The sequence below is a fragment of the Anabrus simplex genome, chromosome 6 (assembly GCF_040414725.1).
Source record: "Anabrus simplex isolate iqAnaSimp1 chromosome 6, ASM4041472v1, whole genome shotgun sequence".
NCBI classification, from domain to species: Eukaryota; Metazoa; Arthropoda; class Insecta; order Orthoptera; family Tettigoniidae; genus Anabrus; species Anabrus simplex.
The window spans coordinates 251,236,162-251,261,837 of record NC_090270.1 but is presented as its reverse complement, the minus strand read 5'-3'; the positions used below and the strand labels follow the sequence as shown (position 1 = coordinate 251,261,837).

Genomic DNA, 25,676 nt, shown 5'->3' with positions numbered 1-25,676 from the left:
GCAGCTCCGGATGCATTTGGAAATAAAGATGTCAACTGCTCAAGTAGCAGGCTTCCTATTGCGAAAGCAGGCATTCCAAAGACAGGGCAACGCGCTGTTATTAGCCAGCAGGAAATCCCACTGCACTAGTTCAGTGAGAGAATCAGCCCCAGAAGTGACTGGTGACTCTCTATTCCAATCTGATACAAACATATTTTACGAGTGTTTCGGGTACGAGACATTCTGTGATCTCAAAATTGTTAGTCCACAGTATTCGAGTAATACTGCATCATACAAACTCGTGGTGATCAGTTACGCCGAAACATTTGGGAATAGGGCAGCGGGCAGCAAGTATTCGGTGTCCAAATGCAATGTGCGCTACCGCGGTAACAGAGAAATTCACTTCAAGTGACCAACAAATCTCGCAAAGCATTTCATGGACCAAAAAGTGGCAAGTTTCTGCAAGTAGAGGAGGATCTGCTTAAATATATGATTTTGTTACACAACGTTGGATAAGATGTATCTCACGAAATGTTGTATTTTAAAGAATGAGAAATAGCCGCTGAATATAGAATCAGTGTCTCGGATTTGAAGGTTAGCCGAGGCTTGATTAATTATATGAAGAGAAATGGGCTTTCTATTTGACGAGGAACAACATTATGCCAAAAAAAATGACGAATAATTTCAACCATTTTCATTGCTTTGTGATTGAGAAGCATGAAGTGAAGGAATATTTGATCCCCTAAATAGGAACCGCAGGTCAGACGCCAATCACTTTCCATATGCCACAAAGTTGAACAATCTACAATCGTACGCGCTGCGGGAAGCGATGGCAGAAAGCTTGCACCTTACATTGTTCTAAAATGAAAAACAATGCGTAAAGCAAAAATTCCGTGAGTGATCCACGTTCTTATTCAAGAAAAAGGGTGGAAGGACACGTCATTCGTACAAGATTGGATACAAACGGTTTGCAGTTAGTCTAGCAGGGTCCTTCCTTCGATGCCCGGCCCTTCTTGTGTTGGACAGTTTCTTTTTTTTTTTTTTTTTTTTTTTTTTTTTTTTTTTTTTTTTTTTTTTTTTTTTTTTGTTATGACATTACATGAATTGTACTTTTATTACTTCCTGTTTGTTTCACTTTGTCAGCTTGTAACGGAAAGAATATTTTCCAGTGTCGGTACTTCAAACCCACGTTGACTTTTCAGAAGAAATCTCACACTGGAATTTTACGCCAAATGATGATAACCGCAAATGAGTTGAACCAGTTGTGTTTATATTATATTTGATGTATCTTTTTCATGTAAATGAATTGTAAATAATTTTTAAATGTCTGAATTCCTTGAATAATTTACGCATCCAAAGTTTTCGCCTGGGAAAAAAGTGCGTTAATTACGTGAGAATATATGGTATTATGCATTTTGTTGTGTGTGTCGGTGTGACATATATATTATTATTCGTATATAAGTGTCATACATGAGAATGACTAGGTACATTTTCTTGCAACCATTTTTATGTTTTCTTAGTTTAAAATTTTAAATTTAATGGTCAATTCACATTGTAACTGTAGATATGTATGCCTTTTATCCTAACCTTTTTTCACCTAGACCGTGGTGGAGTATATGTGATGAAATCCAAGAATTAAAAATCTTCCTATTTTTGGTTTCTAAAAGTTGGCAGGTATGTGTATTGTCATTCTTTTGCAGCAGGAAGGCCGTATTGCCCTGTATACTACCGTAATAAATTAGTGTGTTACGATATTTCAGTGCTATTCCTTGTCCACACATACGGTACAGTTAACACCTTGTCCTTTCGTCTGTATATGTCACATTTTCCAACCGGACTGGTATCTTCAAGAAAAAAAGTAGCTGCCATGACTTTTGCCCCAACCCTCGTAGTAGTAGTAATAATAATAATAATAATAATAATGATGACAACAATAATACTATTCATTTTCCACAAATTAAATTTGTGGTTCATGGTGTGGGTTACTATAGTCGCGTCCTAGTTTGTGAAGCATGGACAACAGCTTAGTGGTCTAGTAAGTGGTCCTGAGAGTCGGGATACTAGTTGCTATGGAATGGGGTGGGCATCTTGGATATATTCTGAGTCATCGCCCTTCTTATGCTCAGGCGGCTGGGACTATATTATCCACCGCAGTCCCTAACCCATTAGAGGAGATATCCTCATTGGGATATGGGTACCGTCATTTGGGGTAATTTCGGACACTTTTAGCGATTTTTTTGGTTATGGTCCTTATTAACGAATTTAATTTATATTATTTTAATTTCTACGTCTAGGTACATATCTAAGAGATAAAATGAACACCGGAAGAAACACGAGAACGCACATCGTCGTGTTTAAAAAAATATTAAAATGTGTCCGAAGTTACCCCATATGTTGGGGTAAATTCGGACATGCAGTGTTTTTAAGTTACCGTCCGCGATTACCTCATGTATGGGGTTATTTCGGACAGTTATTTGAGAAAAAAATATATGCGCATGATATAGCAGAATTATTCCTTATTTACATAACAAAACAAGCAAAACTTTGCCGCAAAATACAGTATAGTTTACTTTCTATTCAATTTAGTCATTCGTGTGGATTATTTACACAACGTCTGTGTCAAAGGTGAATATTCCCCTTTTCTCTTTTGGTGCCGGTAGAATTTTGGCAATCTGGTCCTTCAGAACTGTGTCCTTATCCTCGATACTCGGAAGCACAAATATTTTCTTGCTTCCCCTGTGTGACCGTAGGAATTTTACGACGACGTCCTGAGCTCCTATGTTGACCGTCACACCAACATATTGCCTAGTTTGTTTCTTGCTCCCAGACTCGTAATCGTAGTTCACTACGACGAAACTTTCTAGTCCAAGTGTGGAACTGCATGGTTGGTCATCTGATAACTGTGGAACTTCTTCCTGATTTTGTACAGCAGTTTCGCTGTCACGTAAGTGACCACCCACGATAGATTTTCCCGGAGGAACATTCAGTTTACGACGGCGAGATGATGCGGTAGAACCAGAGCCGTAACGAGCTTGAGATAGTACTGTCTCGAAAGTGGATAACCAAGACGATTCCTTTGCATTTGAATCTGATGTATCTGGAAACCTTTTAAGGACTCTCTGGGGGTCAAGAGGAATTAATCCAGTGCTGCGGAAGCCACTTCTGATATTATCTGCTTTTCGCGCTTCTATCTTATCTAGCGTCTCCTTCAGAAGAGATGGGAAAGCATCTCTAGATATAGGCCCACGTGTACACTTCTTCCAGTTCGTCAGCACATCCCTCCAGGCTTTCTTACATGGCCCAAAAAACGCACATCTAAAGGTTGTAGAATATGTGTGCTATTTGGTGGGAGAAGGATAAAAGAAATGTTGTGCTTTTCACATTCTTGAACAACTGAGAGAGACACATGGCTCGATAAATTGTCCCCGATCATGACTTTTGGTCCATCCAGCTGTTTCAAATGCGGCAGTGCCACCGTTAAGAACCAGTCTTCAAAAATCGGTAGATCGAACCATCCACTTTTGTTCCTGTTGTATCGGGTGCCAGGAGGGCCACCTTCTTGCCAGGTATCCCACAGATGCTCAGACTTGTACAAAACGTACGGGGGCAGTAGTTTTCCATCCCCACTTGCACACATGACAGAAATACTTGTCTTGGAGAAGTCCATTACTCTCTCCGCATGCTTAATCCCTCTCCTAACAATCACGTGTTTCTTCCCAGGGTCGTCACTTAAGTTGGTTTCGTCATAGTTTATGACATTTTCCGGTGGAATGTTTTCCAGAGTGGGTTGCACGTTAACGAAAAATTCGCGCACGGACTCCGAGCTAACCTCCGCACGAGCTCTCTTAATGTTCTCTGAGAGACGGAGAGAATGCTGGAGTGCTTCTTTAAGAAAGACCTTGCCCATTCGACGGCTGGAAGATTCTGGGCAAATCTCCTCTCCTTTCTTCCAATCCTGTCAAGGTACCCCTTTACAATATATCGAATATCACTTGAAGTGAGAGGATATCCCCAGTGTGCTGCTCGGACGATCCCGTGTACAAGCATTTCCTCTTCTTCAGTGTCCAGGACAGGTGGTGCTCCGATTGCTTTGGGGTTGGTGCGGTTCACCTTATTCTCCAGGGTCGATCGCGGTACCTGAAAATACTCCGCGGCTTTGCGGTAGGACATTTTTCCAGCCTTAATGGCATTTACTGCCTCATCGAGTTTACTTTTCTCGTAGTTGCAATACAACTGTCCTCCTAATCTTCTCTTGTACACACGCGGCATAGTCCGAAATTACCCCAGCCTTGCGCAGATTCACAGAAAAATGTGTGTAGAACGAAGTGTTTAAAGATAAACTTCGTAGAAGCCTCACGGATACTTTCAAACACAACAGAGCAAATGGTAGACAATAGTGAACAGCAGCTGGACTCTTTTAATACCTGTGTACACTAAGAAGTTCCTGTACCAATTGTCAAGGCTGTAATGAAACCGACAACAACGACCATTATTAACGTGATAACTTCGTAAGCAACGCAGGATATACGCGCTAAAATTGGCGCGGGAATTCGTCTTGAATTCAAAAAATTCGAGCGCGAGAATTCTATCTTGGAAAATTCAGAGTGACCAACCGTGAAACGAAAAAGTACCGTTTTGTCCGAAATTACCTCCTGCGTCCGAAATAACCCCAAATGACGGTACAGATGAGGATGAGGTTGACAAGTTTTATGAAGCACTGAGCGATATCGCATTCAGGGTCAACAGCAAAGATAGAATACAGCTAATGTGCGATTTCATTACGAGAATTGGAAATATAATTGAAGGGTTGCATTCTACTTCACAGTATTTACTGAGCTCAGAACCTTTTAAACAAACCTCGGACCTATGGGAGTAAGAGTCCCTACCTCTTGGAAACAACTTAGCGAATTAAATGGAATTCAATGGGAGCTCTCAGTATTAATGGGGTGTATGGAAGAAAGAAAGTAGAATTTGCTGAGTCAGGAAACAGGATGTGTCTGGATGTGTAGGAGTTAATGATAGTGGGGTAAGGGGAGATAACGAGGAGGAGAGAGATTATAAAGTGCTCTTGACAGATGTTAAAAAGGGAAGGGCAGAGTGTGGGTTAGGAATGTTCATCAGGAATACTATTGCATGTAACATAGTTTCTGTTTGGCACATAAATGAGCAAATGATTTGGTAGATTTGGCTATTGGAAGAATTAGGACAAGAATTGTCTCAGTCTACTCACCATGTGAGGGTACAGATGAGGATAAAGTTGACAAGTTTTATGAAGCACTGAGTAATATTGTATTCAGGGTCAACAGCAAAGATAGAATACAGCTAATGGGCAATTTCATTGCAAGAATTGGAAATAGAATTGAAGGGTATGAGAAGGTGATGGATAAATTTGGGTAATATATGGAAGCTAATAAGAATGGGAAGCGTTTATTGGACTTCTGTGCTAGTATGGGATTAACAGTTACTAATACTTTCTTCAAGCTGCATGTGGGAGGATAGAGACACCAGATCCATAACAGACTATATCATAACTGTCTTTGAACTCAAAATGTTTGTTAGGAATGTGTTGGTATTCTGGGGATTGTTTTGTGATATGGACCACTGTCTGATCTGTAGTGAACTACCCTATTTACTCGCGTATTAGACCCTTTTTTCCTTCACTTTTACAGCCAAAAATGTAAAAGGGGGGTCCAGTATACAATAACCTCAAATTTTGTGCAGTGAACACGTGACTTCTAGGCTATAAAGAGCAATAAATTGTACATGTAATCGTTCTACACTGTTCTTTAACAAACTTATGAATGTATTCTGAATTTTACCTGCTATTTTCACTGGAAGGCAGTATTTCTAAATGTAAAAAGACAATAAATGGCGAACACATGACTTTTAGGCCTACATATAAAGTAAATATAGTCAGTTTTAGTTAATCTTTTATCATGTCATTTGTTTCATCTCATTAACTCCTCTGGTGAGGTTTACGTCAGGAAGGGCATTCAGTCGTAAAGTGTGTAAAAGTGTGCTGCGAAGATTCATCTCACTTCATATTCAACCCCGAAGAGTAAAGGGATAAGGGTATCTTGTTATCGTATTACTGTATACAATATTAATCAAAATAACTTAATGGCCAGTCATTTGTCTTTGTCAGTTGAGTAGTAGGCCTACCACACAGTAAACCCGATCACGGCTTTCATATGAATTATCATCCTCTTGTGCCGCCAACTTCCCTGCTACCGGCGTGTCATCATTCCGAATAACATCGTTATGAAACTTCTAAAAGTGGTTTTATTCCTGACTATAGAGTCCAAAATGTGAGAATCTATTTGCAAGTGGTTTCTGGAGATTGTTTCTATTATTGTATTTTCTCGCATAATTAACACCCTTGCATAATTTACGCAGCAGCTTCGTTATTAGTGCACGTCGACGCCAGCCAAGGTATCAGCTGATACGGTGATGTGACACACATTTGGGAGCGTAACCATAGTGGTGTAAGCGGTCTCAAAACTGTGCGAGGAAGGCAAAGGGAAACCACCTCGTATTTAATCCCTAGGAAAATCTTTAGCATGGCTGGAAAATATAAAACCAAGGCCCCCAGTCCCCGGCAGCCCTTCAGTGGGCAGGAAGTGCTAAGAATCTCCGGGCCAGTCATGAGAAGGATAGCATCATGGAATGTTCGTAGCTTGTTTCAGAGTAGAAAGACTCATAACGCCATCAGAGAGATGGAGAGACTCAAGATTGACATTCTTGGCATTAGCGAAATGCGTTGGCCTCATTCAGGAAAGAGTGTAGTCCATGGTTATCAGGTATACTATTCTGGTAATGACGATCCTTGCCATCTTAATGGCGTGGATTTCATTGTACAGTACATTGAGACATCAGTAATGCTGCAACATGTATTGCGTCAGACGTTGATGTCAAAGATTTTTACACGAAAATCGAAGCAGCCCTGTCATACACCAAACCATATGAGATAAACATTTTGATGGGCGATTTCAATGCTAAAGTTGGCCATGGCCAACGGGCTGATGTAGTAGGTGACTATGGATTAATAGCAAGCAATACTTGAGGTGATCGACTGGTCCAGATGTGCCAGGAGGGGGGGCCTTATTATAGCAAACAGGTATTTCCAGTTACCTCCACGTCGCCTCTGTACGTGAACCTCTAATGCAGACAACAGTATTAGGAACCAGATTGATTACATAACTATTAACAAGCGGTTCGGAAATTCTGTCAAATGTGTGAAAACATACCCTGGTGCTGATATAGACTCAGACCATAGCCTACTGTTTACTTCCATCTCAGGCTGAAGAAATGCCATTTAAAGCGGAGTTTTAGTCAGATTGAGATTCAGAAGCTTCAAGATCAAGCAATGAAGGATGAAGTTCAGTCAGCCCTATGTGTAAAACTTACGGAAGTTCAAAACAGCGTTAATGTAAATGATGTTGAAGGCACTTGGAATCACATCAGATGTGCAATTAACGATGTAAGACAAGTAAAATTAATGTATGCTGGAAGAAGGAAAAACAAGCCGTCGATGACAGAAGAAATCCTGAAGCTGATGGACCAGAGAAGGCCTTTTAAGAACAGAGATCCTGTAAAGTATAAAAGTTTGCAGAAGTTATGAAAAAAAATAAGGACTGCAAAAAAACTCCTCTCTGAAGAATGCAACTAAATAGAATTAATGAATTAAAAACATGATTTTTTTCAACATGTACAAGAAAGTGAAACAAGTAACCGGTGCATATAACAAGAAGGGTAGTGGAGTCCTCCTTAATAAGAATGGTGACATCTTAGCGAGCACAGAAGAGAAACTGAAGGAATGGGTGGAATATGTACAAAATCTCTTCTTGGATTGCAGAAATGTGGATCATGGTGCTTGGGCAGACAATGATGTGGGTATCACACGTGCAGAAGTAGAGTATGCCATAAGAACAGCGAAGAATGGGAAGGCTCCAGGCCCTGATGAGATGTATGCTGAGATACCGAAACTGTTTGAGAAAGAAAAATCCCTTTCATTATCAGTTGGCCTATTCATCAGTATTCACCGCTGTGGAACCATTCCTCGAGACTGGCTCAAATCGAATTTCGTAATATTGTCTAAGAAAGCTAATGTTTAATTCTGCAATGAATATAGAATAATTAGTTTGATGAGCCACGTTCTGAAAGTATTCCTAAAGGTTTTGCATGCGAGAATTTATCATAAATGTGAGGAGAATATCGGAACCTCACAGTTTGGCTTCAGGCATGGTTTTGGTACTAGTGAGGCATTATTCAGTCTGCAGGTATTATTCCAACGATGCCGAGATATCATTGTCGATGTTTTTGCTTCTTTCATCGATTACGAAAAAGCCTTCGATACAGTCCACCATGATGATATTATGAACATTCTTCGAGAATTAGGACTTAGATGGGCCATATTATTGGTAATCTCTACTGGAATCGGAGTGCTGGCATAAGGGTTGATGGTCGTGACTCGGAAGAAGTCTCAATTATGAAAGAAGTTCGCCAAGGCTGTATTCTTTCCCCCATGCTTTTCAGCATCTATTCAGAAAATATTTTTTGAGATGCTCTTTATGGAAAGACTCAAGGAGTTGTGGTTAATGGTTTCATCATAAATAACATCAGGTACGCCGATGACACTGTGCTACTTGCAACCAATCTCCACGATCTATAGGAACTATTTAATGCTGTCACTGAAGCCAGCAGTACCATGGGCTTGAGGCTTAATGTAAAGAAGACCAAGTGAATGGTTATAAGTAGGAAAGAATATGGCATTCGAGGTAATCTCACAGCAGCAAAGGACCAGATGATGATGATGATGATGATGATGATGATTGTTGTTTAAATGGGCCTAACATCGAAGGTCATCGGCCCAAAGGACCAGATGGCAAGAGTGGCAACATTTAAATATCTGGGATGTCACAGCAATGATGACTGGGACCTTACTCATGCGATACGATGCAGAATTGAGCAGGCCAGAACTTCTTTTCAGAGACTTAGAAAACTTTTTACACTATGGACACGACTACTCCGGAGCTACGTTAGAAAACTTTTTATACTACGAACACGACTACTCCGGTGCTACGTTTTCAGCCTTCTGTTATACGGCGTTGAGGCATGGACACTTGAGACCATGTGCAAGAAGTTGCAAGCATTTGAAATGTGGACGTACCGAAGGATGCTGAAGATACCTTGGAAAGCTAAAATGACCAATACAGACGTTTTGCACCATATGAACGAAGAACCAGAAATTCTCACTACCATCGGTAGAAGGAAGCTAGAATAGTTTGGTCATATGATGCGGAACAGTAAATACTACCTTCTGCAAATAATACTATAAGAGAAAATTAATGGAAAACGTCCGGGGAGAAGTTGGACATCATGGCTCGGCAGCTTGAGCCAGTGGTTTGGGGTGACAAATCTTACTCTGTTCCGAACAACTATGAACAAACAACAGATCATGCTACTGACCGCCAACGTTCTGCAAGGACATGGCACATGAAGAAGAGAAGAAGAATATTTCTGGATCCACCAGCCGAGTTGGCCGTGCGGTTAGGGGTGCACAGCTGTGAGCTTGCATCTGGGAGATAGTGGGTTCGAATCCCACTGTCGGCAGCCCTGAAGATGGTTTTCCATGGTTTCCCATTTTCACACCGAGCAAATGCTGGGGCTGTACCTTAATTAAGGCCACGGCTGCTTCCTTCCCACTCCTAGTCCTTTCCTATCCCATCGTCGCCAAAAGACCTATCTATGTCGATGCGACGTAAAGCAACTAGCAAAATATTTCTGGATCTAAAGTGGAGAAAAAGAAACGTTCACGTATTATATTCATCCACTTCTTCGAACATCCATCATGCAGCTCCGGATGCGTTTCGAAACAAAGATCTCAGGTATTCAAGTAGCAGCAGCCTTCCTATTGTGAAACCAGACATTTCAAATACTGCTCTTATCAGCCGGTAGGAAATACCACTGCACTATTGCAGTGAGAGAATCAGCGCAGAAGTGACTAGTGACGCTGTATTCAAGTATAGTACGAACGTATTTTGCGAGTGTTTTGGGAACAGGATATACGTTTTCTGTGATCTCAAAATTGTATGTTAGTTTATATGATGCAGTATGCCAGTTTGTCTTATTATGCACTTACTTGAATGGTACTTTTATGAGTTCATGTTCATTTCACTTCAGGTCATATTGCCAGCTTGTAACGGGAAGGATATTTTCCAATTTCGTTACTTCAAACCCACGTGTCGAACTTACCTGATGTATCCTACTTCACTTTTCAGAAACAACCTCATGTCAGAACTTTACGCCAAATAACTAGTAATACTGCATCATATGAACTCGTGGTTTTCAGTTGCGCCAAAACATACGAATAGGGCAGCGGGCTGCAAGTATTCAGTGTCCGAATGCAACGTGTGCTACCGTGGTAACAGAGTAGTGCATTTCAAGTGCATTGCAAAACATTTCGCGGACCAGAAGGCGGCTGGTTTCCGAAAGTAGAGGAGGATCTGCTTAAATATGTGATTTCGTTACGCAACGTTGGATATGCCGTTCCTCACGAAATGCTGTATTTTAAAGGACGAGAGATAGCTGCTGCACATGGAATCGGTATCTCTACTTTGAAGGTTAGCCTAGGCGGGATGATTACTATTATGAAGAGAAATGGACTTTCTTTTTGAAGAACAACTTTATATATATATGGAAATAATATAAATAATGGAACAACTTTATGCCAAAAATGCTGAATGATTTCAATGAAAAAGTAATTGATTGTCATCGCTTTGTCATTGAGAAGCATAAAGTGAAGGAATATTTGCTCTCCCAAGTAGGAACCGCAGGTCAGATTCCATTCAGTTTCCGTATGCCACAAAGTCGAACAATCGATAAGAAGGGGACATCGAATGTTTTCGTACACACTACTTAAAGCATAAAACAACGGTGTACTGCAATGCTTGCTGTAACAAGTGATGGCAGAAAGCTTGTGCTTTATGTTGTTCTAAAACTAAAAACAATGCCTGAAGTAAAATTTCTGCAAGGGATCTACGTTCGTATCCCAGAAAAAGGGTGGATGGACGCGTCGCTCATACAGGATTAGATACAAATAGTTTGGGGAAATGTATCAGGTTCCTCCTTTCTCTGCCCGGCCCTTCTGGTGTTGGACAATTTTTTTTTTTTTTTTTTTTTGCCAGTGTGTCGTAATTATGCACTTACTTAAATGGAACTTTTATGAGTTCATGTTTATTTCACTTCAGGTCATATTGCCAGCTTGTAACGGGAAGAATATTTTCCTGTGTCAATACTTCAAACCCATGTGTCCAACTTACCTGATGTACCCTACTTCACAATTCAGAAAAAACTCGCGTCAGAATTTTACGCCAAATGATGGTAACCGAAGATGAGTAGAACCAATTGTGTATATATTGTATTTTATGTATCTTTTAAATGTAAATTAATTGTAAATATCTCTTTAAGAATATCTGAATTCATTGAATAATTTACGCATCCAAAGTTTTGGCGTGTATTTTTTTTTCAAAAAGTGTGTTAATTACACGAAAAAAATACGGTATTCCCAGTTGTTGTATGTGTCAGAAGCCACCCCTCCCGAATAAAGTTGTGCTGTAGAAAGCATGCCAATACACCAGCTGGTAACTAGGGTATGTTACGAGTGGTACTTCCGAATATAATACACAATGACTTGAAGCATGCTTTGGATAATTGTGTTTAAAAGCCAGACCTTTATTTTTTAAGTATATTTCATACTTGTTTCCTACATTTATCACATCAGGATTTACCTAAACAGCTGTAATTGAAATAAGAGAGACCACACTGTTTAGGTTAGGTATGCTATCAAGTGCCCGGATTGTGCTAGAGGTTCTATGATGGAAAGAATAAAAATATAAAACAGGAAAGCTTGCCACATTTATGGATATCTGCAGGCGTGGCGGTAATGCGTTTTATTATCATAATGTTTAATTTCATAGTATGGTATGTTTTGTTTGGCGTCTCCGAAAATCGTGAAAGTAGTTAGTGGGGGCATAAAATTAATATTATTATTTGTTATGTACGTTGCCAAGTGAAACAATCGTTATGAATGGGTTGTTTTTATCGTATTTTAAACCTACTTCTCTCCAAAAAATTACGTATATTGGCACAAGTTATGAGATATTAAACAATCACTTTGTTAATGATCTCGCCTGCTATATTAATAAGAAAAACCATGAATATTGCTTAACTAAAGTAAAATCGTTTCCCCATCACGAGGTGGTGCAGCTCTTTTTTATTAGGCATGCCTTCAATGGAAGGGAGCTGCATGCACTATTTTTACCGCATATCAAACTTCCTGCCTTTCTTAAATCTCTGGCAGTACAGTGCTGAGAATCAAACTCAGCCCCCCCTCTGAGAACGGCAGCTAATTGTGCTAACCATTACGCTGGCGGACATTCTTAACTTCAAAAGCAGGCATTATAGCATGACTGATGCGTGCTTGCATTGCGTGGGTCAGTCACAAAACTATTCACCTATGTGTGCGACGTCGTCAGAGCTGCAGTAGGCTTGCGCTATGGAGGCGGACATTTCTTAACTACGAAAGACAGATGCACCCCATCATTTTGACGCGTGTTTGCATTGTGCGGGTCGTTCGGACGAAACTATTCACAAATTTGTGTGATGTCATTGGAAACTGCAGTAAGGCTGGTACCCACTTCAAAGCGGAATAGTTGTTTTCTCTGATGAATTAAGTTTTGGGGGGTTTTGTATGCAAGATTTTTTTTTTCATTTTCTTTGTCTCAAAAAGCCAGGGGGGTCTAATAGACGAGCAAATACGGTAAGTATCCCTTGGCCGAGGATAGGGAAAGTGAAATCTGTCTGCAGGTGAATAAGGGTGAAAAATCTACAGAACGAGGAAACTAGACAGAAGTACATGGGCATGATTAGTGAAAAGTTCCAAACAATAGACGGTAAACAGGTTTGATATATAGAAAGAGAATGGATGGCTTACAGGGTTGCTGTAGTAGAGACAGCAAAGGAATGCTGAGGCACAACTGTGTGTAAAGATGGGTAAAAGCGAACATTCTGGTGGAATGACGAAGTGAGAGCAGCTTGTAAACGTAAGAGGAAGATGTATTAGAAATGGCTCCAAACAAGGACGATGCAGAGAGGGAATTGTTTGTAGATGAAAAACAAAGCAAATCAAATAATTGTTGAATGCAATAAGAAGTCTTGGGAAGATTCTGGTAATAACCTGGAAAGGCTAGGTCAAGTGACAAGGAAACCTTTCTGGACAATAATAATGAATCTTCGAAAACGAGGGAAAAAGGAAATGAATAGTGTTGTGGGTAAATCAGGTGAACTCATAATAGATCAAAGGAAATCACTGGACAGGTGGAAGGAATATTTAAAAAATCTTCCCATCGTTAAAGGAAATCCTTCTGGCGACGTTGCAAACAACCAAGCAAATGGGGAGGAGGACATTGATGTTCTGAAATTTACGCTTGAGGATGTGGAAAGGATGGTAAATAAACTCCATTGTCATAAAGCAGCAGGAATAGATGAAATTAGACATGAAATGGTGAAATATAGTGGGAAGGCAGGGATGAAATGGCTTCATAGAGTAATAAGCTTAGCAAGGAATGTTAGTAAGGTACCTTCTGATTTGACGAAAGCAGTAGTTTCACCTACCTAAAAGCAAGAGGACAGAAAGGACTGCAACAACTATCGAGGTATTTTATTGTTCATTACACCAAGCAATTGTTTTGTTTCCATCCATCTTACTCTTAACCACTGATCGCACCCTCCCTTCCAAAATGCCAGTGAACACCTTGCTTCAATTTACAAAATTAAAAAATCATAAATCTTATATTTGGAAATTTTGGCTTTTCAGTAGTTTTCATTTTTCATCTCTTTAACGCTTCTAGCACCCGACATTTCAACATTAGAGACATCACTATTACCATCAAAATTTTCTGATTCGCTGTCACTTTTCTCAGATCTGCCACTGTTACTATCACCACTGACACTAAATAATTTTTCAAAATCTGAAGTTTCTGACTTATTTCATTATCACTCCTGTTCAGAATATCCGATATATCACCACTAGCAAACAACTCGCCTCCGTAGCTTAACGGTTAGTGTTATTAGCTGCCATCCTCAGGGGGCCGGGTTCAATTCCTGGTGCTGTCAGAAATTTAAGAATGGCGAGAGGGATGGTACGTGGTTGAAATGGTACGTGCAGCTTGCCTCCATTGGGGGTGTGTCTGAAAAGAGCTGCACCACCTCGGGATGAGGACACGAGTTTACTGTCTGACTCTGCTGAATGGTCAGGGTTCTGGCCTTCGGTTCAGAGGGTCCCGGGTTCAATTCCTGGGCGGGTCGGGGATTTTAACCTTCCTTGGTTAATTCCAGTGGCTCGGGGACCGGGTGTTTGTGCTGACCCCAACATCCCTGCAACTCACACACCACACACAACACTATCCTCCACCACAATAACATGCAGTTGAGCCGTATGCGCAAACAAACGTCTATGTTACATTCCCTATATGTTTAGAAAAACGGCAATAAAGATGATTGTTGACCGCGAGACATGGCTACACGAGAGAATGTAACATAGACTTTTGTTCCGTAAACCCACAGGTTAGAAGTGCACGCGCTCACTCATTCACACTTAATGGATGCATACAGAGGTGAACAGTGTCATTTTAAAGTTTTGCCTAGTACGCCTCATTTTGGTGCTGCCATTTGTTTTTGCGGTTTCCACATAACCGCATAACTTTTGCTGGTGCTATTTGAGGATCCAACCAGCCTCTGGGCTGATGACCTAACAGACAGACAGCCTAATTGTAATGATTTGGAGCATACAAATACTGTTCCATTAAATATAAAACGTAATTGAACTCGTTTCTTTACAGTGGTTAAGATTATTTTAGAAAGTAAGTACTGTGCTCTTCCTTCTAGTACTTCAACACAATGTTTTGCACATCTTTATAATAATAATAATTATTATTATTACATCATCTGGTTACACATTAATGGCAAAATTTGAAAATCTATAACAGATATATTCAAATTGATATACACAGAAAATAATCGATAATAGCAACACTGTAAGTTATATTTTTCAACTCACTTGTAGTTCATATTCTGATGTTATTCTGTTTTTAGGTTTACATAGAAACTATGATACTCCTCCTTCAAGTTTTTCACAATATCCTGAAAAATCCTTCTTTTCTTCCTTCGTAATCGGCAGGTCAACTGGATACAAAGGAACAAGGTCAAAAATTGAAAATGTCTCACCAATGATGATATTTCTTGGTGTCACAGTTGAAAAATATTAGAATGGTATTATTGTATTGTGCGATTTTCTAATGTATACACCACTAGGCTCATCTTTAGTAAATTTTATCCACATAGCCTCTGTTATTTTTAGTTCTTTATTCTTCATGATACCCCTTGTCAATGGTTCAAAACTTTTGGTCATTTCTGTCCATCTCTACTATTTTGTAGTTTCTTGAAATAAAAGATTCTCCTATCACATACAGTACTTCCATTCAGAAGGAAAGTGGACTGTAGAAACCTTTTTCTGTTTTTCAGCTAATGTGAAGTCTCTGTCGCATGGTAGGAAGCTGTATCCCGAACAGAGAAATTTAATTTCCTGAATAATACAAGATGTAGCCAGTTATTATTTTGTCCTATGCATCGATCGGACCACACAATAAGTTTTCTGCTCTGCAAACTGCTTGGTTGAAAGTTTTCAATGATGTATTTTAATAAACATGATGCTATTTCTGTCAATCCTCTCTTCCCAATTGTTTCATTCCAGCGATAGAAAGTTACTTTATTTCGTCCCATGTAATGTATAGCAAAATTGTAAGAAGAGAGCTGGCGTTGGTAGTACATGGATGAATGCGTGAGTGTAGGGCAGAACAGAACTTGTTGCAGATAGACACAAAGCACAGTTGCATTTTCATTCCTTTTGGCAATTTCACCATCGTTGTGCATGGCTTTATATGGTCGATCGGCTTTGTAATGGTGCAGCATACTATCGGTCTGTATTTTCTTCCGCTCTTCTTCTGTTTGAACAGCTTGAAGTTTGTGAAACAATAAGTCACAGTATTTACACATGTCACTTTGTGGAGAGCCTGTTTTCAGATTCATTTCATAACAGGTTGATTGATAGTACGTAAGGCTTACTTCAGCCTCAGGGTGCTTTGATTTAAAGGCTCTGTACAGAGTGAGGATAATTAAAATGCTTGCCCCTCTGGTCTTGAAGAACACTGACCCTGTCTTGCTATTTTTATTTTTTTTAAATTTTTTTTTGAGAAGTTGCATCTTTTAGTCCTTTCCTTCGTCTGTTAGGTTCCTCTAAGTCAACACATTTAATTAAATAAGATAATTTATGAAATTCCAGGAAATAGGACAGTTTTAATTCGCAACTCAGTTCTTTACACCCAGACCTCCTACATTTACAGTCAAAATTATCTGTTGGTTTCTTACGTTCTTCTACATGCTTACCTCTTTTACTGGTGTAAGCTTTTCCACTATCCATTAATTGTTTATGTTTCACACTGGGGTCACTTTTCCTTTTCCTGCATCTGTTTTGCGTCAACTTGTGTACACTGCTTGGGGACAATAGTACATTACGATCACTACTATCGTCTGATTGCATGACTGTGGTGTCGATGAGAAACTAAGTAAACACAGTAACATAAGACTGAACACACCAGAACAATCTCCGGACTAAAATGTGTTCATTACATTGCATTCAATTCATGACATTGTCAAGCGCTCGCGCGGGAAGCCATGTAACGTAGACTTTTGTTCCATTACTTTTCAAGTGCGTATCTCTTCACAATTTCCAGAATACTGTAGCCATCTGTTGAGATATGCTCAAACTACCTGCAAATACAGATCCAGGACACATCATAGATGTTTGTTCCGTGTATATCTCAAATGCCACAAAATTGTAACATAAATGATTGTTTGTGCATACGACTCAGTTACCTACACATGGCAGATGCCGCCCACCCTTATCGGAGGGTCTGCCTTACAAGGGCTGTGCCTAGCTAGAAATAGCCACACAAAATTATTAATTGTTAGCTGACAACTCCCTGTTTCATGCCATGCTACTCATCTACTCACTTTGGACAAGGACAGACACAACTGGGTCTTTATTTTTCTGACGGTATATAATATGTTTGTTCCATCTCTTGATGACCGTCTGAAATAAGTGCTCAAATATACTCGTGCTCGGCTTCACGGCTGTGAGCCATCAAGTTACATCTTTCAAGGTCGATTATAATGCAAACTGTTCAAGATAATTGAATGCAGTTACAATTGAGAGAAAGAGCAACTCGTGTTCGGCTTCACGGCTTTGAGCTGTCAAGTTACGTCTTTTCAAGGTCGATTATAATGCAAACTGTTCAAGATAATTGAATGCAATTACAATTGCGAGAAAGAGCAACTTTTCCTGTTTCCAGCCGTATAACTTGCAATATGTCGGTGCCATCTCTTGGTAAATGTCTGAAATGTGTACACACAGCTAGTCGTGCTTGGCTCCACGGCCGCGAGCCGTCAAGCTGTGTTACGTCCCGCGTACAATCGCACGGCTGGGAGCCGTCAGTATATGCCAGTGAGTTAATTAATTTAGTTAAGTAAGCATCAAATTTACCGCCAGAGGTCATGTCAACATCGTGTGGCATGGAGTACCGAATGGGCGTCTTTCCACCCTTCAGAAATCCACGATCTTGGGTCCGGAGACTGACAGTCTACCATTGTTCCACAGACTGAGAACTAATATAAGGAAGTCAACAAAATGAACACTTTCATGTAAATATGATCATCATATTCTAAAGGCTAAGCCTTGTCACTGCAAGCAAGTTCTTGAAATAAGACACTCTGGGTCATCCTTTTCCTGGCAATTCTTCCTTCATTCACGTTTTAAAGGAACTCGTGCCATAAAATGTGACCAATAAATTTTATTTTCCGTAAATATGATCAGGCGTATCTTAAAATTATGCAGTTTACCTCCATTTTAGCTTTCTTGTCCCTCTTATAACATCTTTGGAGTTGGTCACCCTATAGACCAGGCTCCTTCAATAGGTAGTCACAGAACTCGTGTAAGCAGTAACTTTGAAAGGAAGCAGGTGTCAAAGATTCTGTAGTGTGCTTCTATTTCTAGATGCTGCTGGTACGCAACTTGCTCTGCAGTCTTTAGAGCAAAATGAGAATCATCAGGAGGTGCTGCGTGATCTGAAGACTATCCAGGAGCAAGCTAGCACTATCTGGAAAGAGATTGGTAAGTTTTGAGAGTTCATATCTACTCTCCATAATTTAATGGTTAATACTTATAGCTGTTGTTTTAAGATGCCCAGGTTTAATTCCCAGTACTGCCAGTACTATCTATCGATAAAATTGTAGTGTAGATTAAATGTGTGAAGAATTTGTCAACAATTTACTCTGTCAAAATAAGTCTGAAGTGTCTCTACATAAGAGTTTGAAAAGAAAGAAGTGGTATACATTAGAGTTAGCTCAGCAACGGAATCAAGTCCTAATGCTTAGAAATATGACCTTAGTAAATCCCGAAAATAGAAATTTGTTTATTCAAACTAGGAAGCTGTATCATAAAGAAATCAGGTTTGCTAGAATTAAATACAGTGAAGCATAAATTTTAAATTCTGATAATAAGTGTAGGACTGCTTGGACAGTGATAAAAACTGAAAGCGGTTTAAAAAACAAAAACCAAGAACTCCCAAATATTTCTCCTGATGAATTTAATGACCCCTTTTTAAACTGTGTCCCGCTAAATGTCAACAAAAATTTTGTTGGGTTCAATGCACATGACTTATGTTCATATTCACTTCACAATGACTCTAGGGCAAAATTCAAGTTTGATTTAATCGCCTTATGATATAATTAATGTGATAAAAGATTTTTAAAACTCAAAAGTGAAGACTATTTTGGTCTCTCAAATCATGTTATAAAGATTGTCATTGATGTTATTGCTGTACCCTTTGCTTTTATAACAAATAATGTGCTTAAGTTAGGTATATATCCAAAGATGTTCAAATATCAAAAATATTTCACTGTTAAAAATAAGGATAAAGATGGCGCATCTGGATATAGACCAGTTTCACTCGTTTCTATTTTAGGTAAAGTAATTGAGGCAGTTGTGAAAAACCAGATGTATTCATACTTCAGTAAAAATAATTTTTTTCATTTCCTCACAATTTGGTTTATGTCAGGCAAATCTACTCTTCAAGCAGTAGAGAACCTAGTTAATGAAATATTACCATATTTACTCACGTATTAGACCCCCTTTTTTCCCCACTTTTACAGCGAAAAATAGTGAAGGGTGGTCCAATATGCAATAACCTCAAATTTTGTGCGGTGAACTCATGACTTCTTGGCTAGAAAGAGCTATAAATGTACATGTAAACATTCTACACTGTTCTTTAACAAATCTATAAATATATTTTTTGAGGTATACTGGCTACTTTGTTTGAAGACAGTATTTCTAAATGTAAAAAGTCAATAAATGGTGAACACAACTTTTAGGTCTGCATATAAAGTAAATATCCGTTTTAGTTAGTAACACGTCATTCGTTTCATCTTATTAATTCCTCTGATGAGTTACAGAAAAGGATAAAGGTTTTCACCAGTTCAATACAATACCTCAACATCCTCAATACGCTGGTCACAAAAGATCAGACCCAAGAGAACTTTTAAATTGGGAACCATCAACATACAGACCATGATCAGAGTGGGGAAACTGAAACAAGTCCTAGATGCAATGAGAGAACATGGAATCGGCATACTGGCTCTACAGGAAACGAGATTCAGAGATGAAGATACGGTGGAATCAGAAGGATATGTAATTTTGAAGGGAAAACCGGGTATCGAGATGAAGCAACAGCCGTTTATGTTTGGTACGGCGTTTATAGTAGACCGACGCTCCTTGAGTAGTGTCATTGACTGGAAGGGTGTGAATGAGAGACTGTCATACTTGATGATGAAAATTGGCAATAAAACTTATACACTTGTCAATGCACATGCCCCCACAAATGATAAGAACAAAACAGACAAGGCAGGGACAGAGAACTTCTGGAACGCACTGGATAAGGTAGTAACGGAAGCAAACCAGAGAGGTGTCACGATCTTGCTGGGGGATTTCAATGCACAGCTAGGCACTGAAAGGAGATTCAAAGGCCCTGTAGGGGATTACCCTGCTTACAAGAGAACAAATAAGAATGGAGAAAGGCTGGCGAACTTGTGCAAAAGACACAAGATGAGAATCATGACCACACACTACAAAGCCAAGGCGAGTAAAAAGACAACCTGGGTAAGTCCGGGCAATAGAATTGGTGAAAGGCAGATAGGCCACGTAGCGATTCAAGACAAAAACCATGCAGAGATCATGAACACCAAAGTCAGGAAAAACAGCAGAATGGAGTCTGACCACTATCTTACTGAAATCAAATGTAGATGGATACCAAACAGAACTAGGAGAAACACGAACACAAACTCACACCAGATCGACAGAGAACTGCTGAACAAAAACCAAGATCAGTACATGAAGAACCTGACAGTGGAGAGTAAATGGGAAAACTTAAAGGATAAGGTTAGAGAAGAATCCAAACGATTGGCCACTAATAACAAGAGAAGGAAGCATGAGTGGTGGACAGAAGAATGTGAAGAGGTGGTGGAGTACAGGAGGAAGATGTGGGTAATTTGGCAGACTACCAAGAAGGAAGAGGACCTGTCAACTTTCAAGACAGCGAGAAAGATGGCTGCCAAGACGATCAGGAATGCCAGAAGGAAAAGGTGGAATGAGAGGCTGGAAGAAGCTGATCATGCGTTTAAGAAAAACAAATCACGATCCTTCTTTAAGGAGATGAAGAGCAGGATAAAGGGTTATGAGGCGAGAGAACCTTTTGTGAAAGGACAAGATGGCGAGTTGAAAATAGGAGAAAAAGATGTATGCAAGGAAATGGCAAGATATTTCAAAGATCTACTGAACACAGAAGCACCCACAGGGAGTATTACTCTACAGTATAGCAGAAACATCAACCAAGGACGAGCACCCACCAAAACAGAAGTTGTGAAGGCAATCAAGGATCTCAAGAACAACAAAGCGACAGGTAATGATGGTATATGCACCGAGGAGATCAAATGGGGTGGTCCTGCAATGGAAGAAAGCATGTACAGAATAATAATGGACATCTGGATAAATATGAAGATACCTAGCGACTGGAAAGAAGCCATAATTATACCAGTACATAAGAAAGGAGACAAAAGAATACTGGATAACTACAGAGGTATCTCACTGCTAAATATTGGGTACAAGATACTCTCGAGATTACTGCTGAACAGAGTGGAAGCACAGCTTGAATCGACCATAGGAGAATACCAGGGTGGTTTCCGGAAAGGGAGAAACTGCGTAGAACAGATCTTTGGACTCAAGAGAATCATAGAACACAGACACAGGAAAGGGAAAGACACAATAGTTACATTTGTAGACTTCGCAAAAGCCTACGATTCAATAGACAAATAGACAGGAACACTACTGAACATCCTACGCGACAGAGGATTGGATTCTACGACACATGGATTGGTGGGGGAAACATTGAAGGATGCAACTGCTAGAGTAAGATACCGTAGTATGTTGTCAGACAGCTTTGAAATTAAGACAGGAGTCCGACAAGGGGATGGGCTGTCGCCAATATTATTTAACCTAGTTTTGGATGAAGTGGTGAAGCAGTGGAGACAGTTGAATAGAACCATGGGAATTGAAGGTGTACAGATTGGATATAAGATCAAAAACAATGTCATAGTGGATTGCCTTGCCTTTGCAGATGATATGGTGTTGTTACATGAGAAGGAAGAAGAAGCAAAGTTGGCACTAGCAAGTCTAGCAGAGACTGCAGCAAAGGTTGGTCTGAAAATAGCCTACAACAAGACGAAGGTACTGAATACAAAGACCGATTGGAATGTAAAAGGCCAAGTGGTAGAGAGAGTCGACAGCTTCCAGTACCTAGGTGAGAACATCACGGGTAAAGTACAAAGCAACAAAAGTACCACAGACAGAGCTCAACTGCTGCTGAAACTACGATATGCAGCCATGACTACATATGGAGAGAAGAATCTCTCGAGGAACGCCAAACTGCAACACTACATGATAACCATCAGGAATGCTGCATTATATGCAACTGAAACGCTGACATTGGGCAAGAGAGTTTGCATACAATTGAAGAAGGAGGAAAGAAAAATCTTGAGACATATATGGGGCACCAAAAAGCAAGGTGAAATCTGGGTACACAGATCAAGGCAGGAACTATATGCGAGTATAGAACCAATCTCGAGTGTGATAAGAAAGAGAAGGTTAGGATTTGTTGGACATCTCATGAGGATGGATGACAGTAGGCTGACGAAGAAGATATGGAATGCAACCTGCTTAACTGGAAATAAGTGTATGAAGGAAGTCAGAGAAGATTGGGAGACTATTGGCATAAAGGAAAAATATCCACTGATGACAGTACAGGATAGGTCCAAATACAAAAAGCTCGTGGAAGGTCACAGATGGACAGACACCAGGATCCAGATTCAGATCATGGAAGCCGAGAGAAAGAGGAGGAGTGAGAGTATGAAGAGGTATTGGGAAGAAAGAAGACTTACCGAACAAGTCACTCGTGATCCTCAGGGGTCGTAACAAACCTAATAATAATAAAATAGTGAAATTATTAGAATACCATATATTTATTATCTGTCATTTTGGGACCGGATTCGGCACCTTCCTGTGCCATCATCAGCCTAGGAAATTGTTGCAAGGCTTTTTTTAAATAGCTACATAAAATACTTGTACCAGTGTAAGAACATGAACAGAGCCTTCTATACTAAGTTGTAAATTTTACAATTATGTATGTGACTTAAAATGTATGTAATTAAAATGCAGAGACTAGATTAATTCTTGTGGGATAATAGACACGTCATAAAACATTTATATACATTTTTAAAGCTCTTTGCGTTATCAATTTGTTGTAACTATTATAAAACTAATTGTAACACCCAGTTTTGATAAAATCTTTCTTGTAGGGCAAAACTCATACAGCTATAAAGTACGTACGACTAGCCTTAAAGAGTAATAAGAGCATTCCTTTAAAAAAAAAAAAATTGTCTTTAGGCACTTTCTGAACTTTTTAACAGCTGATTTCTAGAATAGTGTTCTCTTTACATGGGTAAAATAGCTTATAGTCCATTTTTGACATGAAACAGTTCCTTATAATATGTAACCTAAGAACCATCTATAACACTAGCCAACATGATTTTGCGGTAAAATAGAAAATATGTAATTCTTATAGAAATCACTGCCCTGATTCCGAAAATGACGCTATATTTTTCCTATCACATCTAGTTTTGACGCAATTCAGTGTTTTAGTATCTGCATGAATTCGTAAGATGTAATGTTGAGAGATGTTCTTGTGCAACTTTTTTTTTAGAATACAATTATGTGATTTGATTTGTTATTGTTTGCATTTTATTATAGGTTTATTGCTGTCTAAATTTTCATTTTGTAGTTGGGGGTTTCCTGGTAAATTCATAACAAACTCCCCCAGACACGCAATAGACCGCGAGGTATGTAGGATTGAAGATAAGACAGTCGAGCATTTGTCTTTCATCTTAGACCACTTGAATGAACAGACGTGTTAAAAGCCCCAGCCCTTATGCAATGTTTATGATGGACTGATAAAGCAGTTTCCTTGCAGAGATAACAGTCCAAAAGTATTATACTCACGAAGACGAACTTGTATTTTGTACGGATGTTTCAAATCTTCTACGTCAACTGGGAATGACAGAGTATGATCCTAGTAACTGGTGTGGTTTTATTGACTCTTCCAAAAGAAGTTTAAAGGCTGTTTTGCTTCATAATACAAATGTTCTGGCATCCGTGCCACTTGCACACTCCACAAAAATGTCTGAAACATACGAGACCTTAAAGTTGGTGCTTGAAAAAATTAAATATCACGATCATGGGTGGCAAATTTGCGGTGATTTGAAGATCATTGGATTGTTGCTGGAACAACAAAAAGGCTATACAAAATTTCCCTGTTTCCTATGCGAATGGGATAGCAAGGCATGGGATAAACATTGGGATACAGTGAATTGGCCAGAAAGGAAACAACTACAACCAGGATCCTAAAATGTCTTGAATGTAAGTCTTATTGACCATGAAAAAATTCTACTTCCACCCTTGCACATCAAATTAGGATTGATGAAACAGTATGTCAAGGCATTAGATAAACGTAGCCTATGCTTCCAATATTTGTCCACTAAATTACCCTTATTATCAGATGAAAAAATCAAAGAAAGCGTATTTGATGAACCACAGATTCGTAAACTGATGAAGGAAAAAAATTTCACGGACACGATAACCAAAATCGAGAAAGAGGCATGGAACGCATTCAAAGATATAGTGACTAAATTCTTTGGCAACATTAAGGACCCTCAGTGCAAAGAAATTGTAAGGAAAATGTTGGTAATGTTTAACCCTGGAACCGGCAAGCAGTTAACCTTCAAGCGGCAAGCATTTAGGCGAGTTTTGCAAGCAACTTTTAAAAAATTCATAAAAATGTTGTTTTACAATTTATTTTTACGTATAACATGTCATTTTATTCAGAAAAAGAAGAAGAATACTATAGTAGGAAACTAAACTTACCAGTTTTGTATCCTGAAGCAGTATGGACGAAGTATTCAACACGCGCTAAGTATTCCAAAATAATCCGAAAGTTCTGGGCAACGTGTACGTAAAAAGTAACATTATATGAAGATTTTACTATACACAAAATTTGCACAATTTTATGCTGATTAAAAATATGTGCAAAATGTTTCACTACATTGAAGTATTGTAAAGTAAAATAGAACTGAAGTAACACAGGCACATCGCACCAAGACGTGAGTCTACTTAGTCAGATTCATCCTCGCTACCTTCGAAGCGGCTCATCTTATTCCTGCTTTCATAGGCCTCCAAAAATGTTCTAATTTATGGTAGTACTGTCGATGGACATCACAATTACATCCTGGGCACAAGAAGTGGGGGCGTGACTTTTCTTCTGCAGTCAGACAGGGCACAACCGCAGTTTCTTTCCTGGGAGACGTACCAGCTGATGTTCCATTTCTCCTGAAGGTCCAGGTGGAATGTTTTGAAGAGTTTCTTCATCTACAAGACCTTCGACAATACTAACCATAAATTCCTCCTGTTCAAGGGGTTTGTCGGTGTTCAAACTATAGAGTATGTAGGCATCAAAAATTACCAACAGGTTATAGAATATTTCTTTCCAGTCGAAACGTTTGAGTGACATGACTTGAGAAAAAAATGGAAATAAGTTATTTGCGATTTTGAAGTGTACCACTATTTTTCAGCGTTGTTATTAGGGTTCAGACCCATATTTATAACTAGAGAAATGATTTTTTTTCATTTCTTATACTGTAACGTCAACCCATCTTTGCAGACGTGAATACGGACCCATATTTCCGGAATTCGTTTTATTTCGTATAATTTTCTGTGCGTATGTTTTTATTAGTTTCAGTCACCAAAAGATTCCGGATAGCATTGGAAAAAAACAAATAGAAATATGTTAGAGGAGGACTGCTCCCGGGAGGGCAATTTCATATACCTGCGTTTCGAACCTTGAACTTCTCTTCCACTTTTATTT

General features: G+C 39.3%; 1 protein-coding gene across 1 annotated transcript in view; it reads left to right on the top strand.

Moving 5' to 3' along the window:
• The window catches only part of LOC136875956 (protein brambleberry), a 146,638-nt gene that overhangs the window by 56,714 nt on the left and 64,248 nt on the right, over positions 1-25,676 (top strand). Inside the window, exon 5 of the mRNA XM_067149573.2 lies at positions 18,149-18,265. Coding sequence (XP_067005674.2) covers positions 18,149-18,265 — 117 coding nt within the window. The remainder of the gene's footprint in view (positions 1-18,148; positions 18,266-25,676) is intronic.